At 38.8% G+C, this 8163-nt stretch overlaps 1 protein-coding gene across 1 annotated transcript in view; it reads left to right on the top strand.

The window, feature by feature from the left end:
• The window catches only part of LOC104522465 (ras GTPase-activating protein 1-like), an 11198-nt gene extending 3041 nt beyond the window's left edge, over nucleotides 1–8157 (top strand). Inside the window, exons 3-7 of the mRNA XM_010164766.2 lie at nucleotides 707–774; nucleotides 3658–3746; nucleotides 5137–5214; nucleotides 6377–6511; nucleotides 7307–8157. Coding sequence (XP_010163068.1) covers nucleotides 707–774; nucleotides 3658–3746; nucleotides 5137–5214; nucleotides 6377–6511; nucleotides 7307–7390 — 454 coding nt within the window. The 3' untranslated portion in view covers nucleotides 7391–8157. The remainder of the gene's footprint in view (nucleotides 1–706; nucleotides 775–3657; nucleotides 3747–5136; nucleotides 5215–6376; nucleotides 6512–7306) is intronic.
• Nucleotides 8158–8163: the final 6 nt, after the last annotated feature.

Genomic DNA, 8163 nt, shown 5'->3' with positions numbered 1-8163 from the left:
AGCAGGAGTTTCCATTTCATAAAGCCCCCATCTAGGTGTTGACTCATTCTTAATTTAGACAGGTTGACCAGCGTAAGAAGTACCAGATCTTCCATATCAGCAAGGTCCATCCTAGATTTGTAGCTCATTGGCCTTCAGCTTTGGGCACTTAAAAGATGAATTAGTGTCTATGCCATGACTTCAAAAGTAATTACTTTCTCATAGCTTTAAGTATTTTAGCTTCACATATGGCCAAGAACTGTTTGGTTTTTATTTCTGCTATGAACAGAAAGTTAATTTTCTTTCTATTTTTTTTTAGGCTATTCTGGATTTCTGCTGAATGAGTTCCTAGTATTGGCTTGGTGGAGCTGGTGGCTGTGGGATGGATGCCTTGTGGTACCAATGGACAGTGGAAAACCCTTGGGAGGTCAGAGACCTCCTTTTTGAAGCTGGCACAGTCTGCGATTGGCTTCAGTGTGACTTTACAATTAAGTTCTTCCCACATGGTTTCAACCACTCACCTTAATTGGGAAATCAATGTGCCTATTGTTCAGCATTTATCCTCATTGAAATCACAGCATGATTAATTTGTTAATGTATTTACAGAGCTGTCGGTTGGTGTGTGTCTCAAAAAGATTCCACGCTAACCTGAATCTTTAGAGACTACATGATTTTACATTAATTCTCTGATTTTATTGAACAAAATACAATTTTCTTCCCATTTCAGTGGCTTTGTTTTTCTTCGACTGATTTGTCCTGCTATCCTGAACCCGAGGATGTTTAATATCATCTCAGGTGACTATATGCTTCAGAATGAATTCATATCTTATAGAGTAGTAGGCATGAAATTACTGTAGTGTCTAATTTAGAAAAATAACGGAGCTTTTTGAATGCCGTGTCCAAAGTCATGTTATCCACGTCACTTGACTGACCTCTCCATAAAGCAACCAGCTTTTCACCTTCAAAGGTTACATTGTGGTTACCCCAATGGGATTTTTTTGCTTTAAAGTCCAGAAAAAACATGCATTGTAGTATTTAATAATACAATTTTCAGTTAAAAGTCTAGCAACGTGGAATATATTCTAGCAATGTGAAAATCTAAGTGTGTGATCTTCGGATGTCACTTTGAATACAGAGCGATGTCAAAGTTAATGGCTGAAATTCAGTGATATCTCTTAAATGAACAAGATTTATCAAGTTGAAAATGTGTCTGCAGAGCTCAGAATACATTTGTGCACCTAGAAAATTATGCTTTAATAACTTGTTCAAACATCCTGCTCGGGTAGCTTCCAGCCATTGGAGAAGTCTTTACTTTGACTCACGGAGTGCAGGTCAATCTCAAATACAGAATCTTAAAGATGAGAGAGGAGTGGCATTTAAACGCGGTGGGTTGTGCTGAGTTGAGGTGGTGATCTTGGCTGACTTAGAGGCCGTATCTAGGAGCGTTCCCATGAGCTTGCCTAAGTGAACGTTCTCGCCACATAAAGCCTTACCCTGTTTCTGATGCTCTCTGGGTAGAGTGCATCTACAGTAGCTCCCTCAAACAGCGACAGGAGACATTCCTGTTTGCAAGACCAGGATTGCAGAGTTGCTGTGCTGGCCTGTGGCACAGCGCTGGCCAGTATCAGGTCGTGTTCTCCCAGACAGCTCAGCTCCCGGGGGTGGTTGGGATGGTGACACACATCTGACATGCTGTTGGCGTGGTGGGGCTTTCCTGTTGTCAAGCTTTAATGGTGAGGGCGTGGATTATCCCATGGCAGTCGTCTTAAGCACCTAGAAATGTTTGTGGGCATTTTTAACTTAAAACTTCTGTGGTAGAAAAAAAAGGAAGGGCATAAACTACTGAAAACTCTTATGACTAAAGTTAAAATACTCAGACATCTGAGTTGCTTCGTTTTAAAAGTTTGCATGAGTTATACTTCATCTTTGTTTTCTGGGGTTTTTTCTTGGCAAAGATCACCAGAAAAAAAAAACACATGTAGCTTGCACTAGCCATTATTGCTCTTCCTCCTTCCCTCCCTAGCAGTTTCTTAATTTTTGCCACTAAAATGCTGATTTGGAAATAGGAGGAAATCAGAAATCTGATTCAGAAAACCTTTTTTTTTCCCCCTTTATTCATAAACAGTTTTTAAGACAATGTAGCATGGTTTCTATGATCTCTCTTCAAGCTACTCTGAATGAGAAGGGCTGTGTCAAACAAAGTTCCTTTCTCTCACCCATTAACCATTTCATTACATGCTTTGGAGAAAGCATTTGAGAAACATGGCCTGGTGAAACTTTCTGTAGGATTTTATTATCTTAAGGTAATTTGCAGATTAGGTTCCTCCTAAATTGTGTTGCACTGTGTCTGCAGGTCTAAAAAGTCACCTGTAAATTTGAGTAATCCCTTTTCAGCTTGTCTGTCAGTGTTCGAGTCCTGCTCGTGTACATCCAGCTGATATTCTCGATGACTGCTGACATGAACTTAACAGACGCTGCGTAGGGCTTTTATTGCTGTTCACAAAAGGGATGAGGCAGTCCTTCCTTTGGAGCAGAGCTTCCAACATACCTTCCTCTCATAATAGGGCAGAAAAAGTGTTCTGGAGGCTGGGTGTATAGGTATAGCTCAGTATCAGAAGCAATCCCATCACCTCGACAAATGTGATTGGGGGGGGGAAAAAACCCCTTTTGTTTAAAAAGTTAAATTCTTTGTTTTGAGGAATTTAAGATTTTTTTTAAAAGTAATTCCATTCTTCAGATCACTTCTCCTAACCTGAAGTTCCAAACTCCAAGTCTAGTCATGTTTTCCAGCATTGCTGCTTGAAAGGTTTGTATTGCACCAAGCAGCAGGTACAATGAACAACTGACTCCAGCTATGCAGGAAAAATCAAACCTAATTTTTCAGTGGATTTTGGAGGTGTGGTGGGAAGAAAGAACAACAAAGATGCAGGTAGACAATGAAGAGCATATAACATTCTGATGAAGAATTATAAAATTTAGAGCTTCTATAATAACCCTGTCAGTTTTGGAATATTTCAAACCTGACATTCAACCAGGCCATGTACCGTAACTGGAGTTTGTAAGATAACTGAATTTTATAAGATATTACTGGTCAGTCTCACTCGTTGGAAAAGGAAGTTTTAAGTGACAGAGTGGTTAGTGATAAGTGTAACGTTAAGTACAGCAAGTCTCTGTAATTTCATGGAAATACAAGCTATGGTTGCATCTCATGTTTACTCTGTTTCCCTGGTGCCAGTAATAACTTGTAGAATTTGTCAGAGCCCACTTATGTGGGTACACACAAATAAGGAAACAGGTAAACTTGCCTTTTTTTTTTTTAACTTCTAAAGGTTTTTGGGTTTTTTTAATTCTAAGGACAAATAATCCTCCTTTCAACTGAGCTGTTTCATTTTTGTGAAAATGAATTTCACCTAGCTGTTACTAACACCACTTTACTTCACATACTTGTTCTGTAGGCAGCTCTTACAGACAATCTCACATTAATATCTTCTTGTGGACATTACTAAAGCAACGTCAGTTTCACTTCACCAAGTGACATCTTCCACCTGTGGTTCTGTTAATAATATTAAAAATATTTTATTCCTTGGAAAACTATGAATTGAAGAGCTTTGCTTTCATGTGACTGCTGTCAGTTTTAAATAGAATGGCCAGTAACTTTCTATTTTCTGTTCCTGACAGATTCTCCTTCCCCAACTGCTGCAAGAACACTGACGCTGGTCGCCAAGTCTGTGCAGAATTTAGCAAATCTGGTTGAATTTGGAGCTAAGGTGAATATAATTTTATACAGACAGAACAGCCTAGAACTACCATTCCAGTACATTTCAATGTTGGAATAGTCTGGTCAAATTGGGAAAAGGAGCCATAATAATAATTTGAGAGGAAGTGATCTAGAAACTCACATCAAAGAGCTGGTGCATGCCGTGAAGGTTTGGAATCTGGTAGAAGGAAAACCACCAATGGTCTGTTAAAGTAATTGATGAACAAGTGGCTGTACCAGTGAGTCTTAATTACATATTATGTGATGCAACCATACATTGATGCTGTAGGAACACGGATAAACTCATTGGGCATTTGTTCCAAACAGAACCGTGGAGGTATGTGGAGTGTTTTTATTTCCAGCCATCCCACCACAACAAAAGTGACCATAATGGTAAAATGGGCACATCTTCTTTTGCAATATCCATATCAAAAAGGCAGCTAGGATTGCTAGAACGGGAGTCTGTGATGGGAAAGAATCAGAAGAATAAATACTTTGCCTTAAATAGATGATGGGAGCTTTTTTTGCATTTCTGTTGATGATCTGATGTCAGAGGAGAGGCATCTTTCTGTAATATTGGTGTGCTTTTTCAGTACACAACCCTGAAATGCATTCCACACACATGTTCTATTTATATATAGTAATTAACTTTCAGATTGAGACTAATCAGGCCTAAATTCCCAGTTTGGTATAGATTATCCAATACTAAAAGAAATGAAGAACGGGCAAACTCTGACTCTTCCCCCTCCCCCACTTTCACCCTGCATTTACTTACTTTTTAGATTGATGTTTTCTATGGTCAAGAAATTCAAGGCACCTCCTCTCTTTGTTCTCACTTGCATTTTGCTAGACATAACGAACGTTATAAATCAAACGTACATATTTCACTGAAAAGCCCCAGATTCCTGTAAAATTTCTATTATAACAGCACAAGAATGCCAGCAACAACTGGTCTGTCTCAGTTCCCAGGCCAAAACATGGTTGAACAATAAATCTGTTTACTTAAGCATAATGGAAGAGGCTTCAGGCTGGCGTTAGGAAGTTATCTCTGTGGCACACACAACTTGGAGTGTCAGTGTTAATGAGAGAACGAGGGTGCTCATTGCTGATCTGCTTTGAAAGTTGAGCATTCGCTCATTCATCTTAATGCAAAATCACCTCAGTATGCATGCCTAAAAAAATTCCTGATTCAGATTCTGAATATAAGAAAATAACCAAATTCTGTCATCTTTTGACTGGCTGGACGCCAGATGTTAGACACTCACTTGGAAAAATAAAAGCGCTTGAGATGAGACACTTGTTTTTCAGTGTCATCTGTCTCGACTGCACTGTGTTCACTTCAGGTTTGACAATTATCTTGGCATTGATTTGTTCTAATGAATACTTTTAAAAATTACTAGGAGCCATATATGGAAGGGGTAAATCCATTCATCAAGAGCAACAAACATCGCATGATCATGTTCTTGGATGAACTCGGGGTAAGTGGTTAACAGAATCTTCACTGGAAGTGACAAAGCAATGTTGTAAACGAAAATTCATTACATTTAGCTAAAAAAATGCATCAACTCCCACGCAATTTTGAGTGCTTGCAGCTGAAGAGATTTTTCTTACACATCTTTAGAAACTGCAGGTTGCTGGGCTGTCATACGGAATTTAAACCACCACGTGTTATTTTAGATTTTATTAATTTAGTGCCTCTGTCACTGTGAGAAACTCTTACGTGTAATTTGTCACACGGTTTTTGACCAGAGATTGAAATTATTTTTTGCTTTAAAAAATACCAGGTTGAATTTCCAGTTATGCATTGCCAAATGTGTCACTGAATGCATTTGAGATACTGTCATTTGAAAGTGAATTGCAGTTACTGTATTCTTTTAAACTGTTGCTGTTTGGTGTACGATAGCTGTAACAGGAGGTAGGTCTTCATGTTATATTATATTATTATATACCAAGAATTTATTTTAAAAACTGAGATTGAAAAAAATGTGCCAACTTTCCTGAATTGGTCTCTTAAAAATGATTTAGAAGGTACCTCAGAATATTTTGATCAGATATAAAAATGAGTGAGGCATTCAGGTAGGTTGCCATATGTCATCTTTTTCTGGTTAAATTGCAACTTTTGCATATTATGATACATCAGTTTTCTTTAAATGACAGATTTTGCATGAGGTTCTCTGAAAACTGTTGGGTTTTCTTAAAAATAACCGTTGGATTAATCTACTGTTTTAATTACAACATTACTATTTTATGAGCAGTGTAATGAGATTTTGCTGAATTTTTGTTGCTGCTGTTCTCTCATTTAGATGTGAGGAGGGAATAAAAAAGTACCTAATGGATGGATTCCCCCTCATTTCAGGGAAGGTTATGAGTCTCTATATGCAGTAGCTTTCTGGTCAGCTCAGTGGTAGTGCAGCAATAGCAGAGTTTTTAGTAAGAACCCTTCTAGCAGGAGCAGGAATTGCAGTATACTCATAAAACACATAAATTGTAATAGAAGGATGGGCTGGAGGCTTAGCTGGGAAAACCAACATTGCCGTGTAAAACAATTGTGTCTGCAGAGCCGGTAAAGCTGCAGTTTATCTTCCTGTGTGCCCGGGTACTCAGCATCTTAAATCTGCTCTTATCTTTTGTTTGTTGAAGAATGTTCCTGAGCTTCCAGACACTACAGAGCACTCTAGAACTGACCTGTCTCGTGACCTGGCAGCCTTGCACGAGATTTGCGTGGCACACTCAGACGAGCTGCGGACGCTCAGTAACGAGCGAGGGGTAATGCAGGTGAGCGACAAAGGCGAACACACCCATCCCAGGTGCAGACAGTACCTCTGGGGTTACTCCCTCACATCAGGATTCTTCTGTAGCATTCCTGGCTAGCAGTATGACTGATAAACATTTTAAAATATGGGCATGTCACTGGGAGGCTACTAGCTGTAAAGGTAAATACTTTTAGTCCATAGTTCTGTTTCTTCATGCAACAAAACCAGAGAGGGGTTGTTTTTTGGGGTTTTTTTGAAAGTTTCCAGAGGAAGTTTTAGTTTCTAGAGGAACCCCAAACCCACAAAATGACTGTCTCCTGACAGGCTCTCTGGGTCCTTAGTTTTAGGATCTTGTTGTTGGGTTTTTTTCGGGTGAGAACTAAATTTACTTTCATTAGTTTTCTATTGATACCTCATTTCTGCTTCCTGACTGGCCAGCACAGTTGTAAATGAACACAGCAAACTGTTTTCTAGCAAATCCCAACAGTGTGTTAGCAGTACACTGCGTTGTTAAAACCTCCCTGTAAAAACCACAAGGCAGCAAAACGATCCACGGGTGGAGAGGCAAAGTTCATAATCCTCTTTTAGACTTCTCTTTTGAAGGTAATGTCTTACTGACCAGGCAATCAGCTGTTTCCTCTTTTCTTTCTGGGGTTTTTTGTGGTGTGTTTGGGGGGTTTTTTTGTTTGTTTTAATATATTTTAAACTATCTAGTAGCAGGTCTGATAGACCAATGCTAAAAATGCTTCTTCTCAAGCAAGACCGTTTTGTTTCCAGTCGCTAATGTCTGTTTTTTTACTGACTCTCTCTCTTACAGCACGTTCTTAAGAAGCTTTTGGCTATTACTGAACTGCTTCAACAAAAACAAAACCAGTATTCAGTGTCTAATAACATCAGGTAGCAGCCCTCTACGTTGAATTCTGCATGGATCCAGCATGCCCAACACGGCAACTTTACACCAGTATCACTTTTTCTTCTTGCTCTTGCCAAAAATAGCACACCCTGTCACATTCCCAGTGATGTGTGAACTATGCAAAAAGAAAACAAAGATTCTGTTGGTGAATGATTGTACCAGCAGCTTTTTAAGCTATCTGTGCAGGACATTTGCACTTTTTGGGGGTATTTTTTTTTTTTTCCACTTGGAAACAGTTTTCACAACCTCTGAGCCTTGGTGTACAGTTCACCTTCCACAAAGAAAAATGCTGTGACTGTGTCTTGGAACTTTGAACATTAATTTTCAGCACCTCTGATTGCCAAAGTTTCGGCTGTCTCGTTGGAAAAGAATCATCAACTGACATGAAATGCGTTGTTTTGACAGCTGCCTATAACTGGATAACATTTCTTACTGTAATTTCTGACTGGTTACAATAATTACGACTTTTGACTGTTTCAACCACTTTTAACTTGTATTTACAGTTTCCAGAGTTTGATGTTATGGTAGGAACAATCTTTACTGTACACTTTTTTATACCATGCTGTTTCTCTTGCTGGAATCATGTTGAAAGAGAATATGCAGAATGGGTCTTGTCAGCTTTATTTTTTTCTTTGATGTGCCACTGATTCAGTCTGAATAGTTCTTCCATCAAGAACTGCATAGTCAGATAAATCACGATGCTTTTGTAAAATGTTTACAAACAGTAAATAATTTGAATTCAGTAAATTTATTGATCATTG

The sequence above is a fragment of the Antrostomus carolinensis genome, unplaced genomic scaffold, assembly GCF_000700745.2.
Source record: "Antrostomus carolinensis isolate BGI_N321 unplaced genomic scaffold, ASM70074v2 scaffold48583, whole genome shotgun sequence".
Classification (NCBI taxonomy): Eukaryota; Metazoa; Chordata; class Aves; order Caprimulgiformes; family Caprimulgidae; genus Antrostomus; species Antrostomus carolinensis.
Note: the sequence above shows the minus strand (reverse complement) of the source record. Positions and strands in the feature narration are given on the sequence as shown.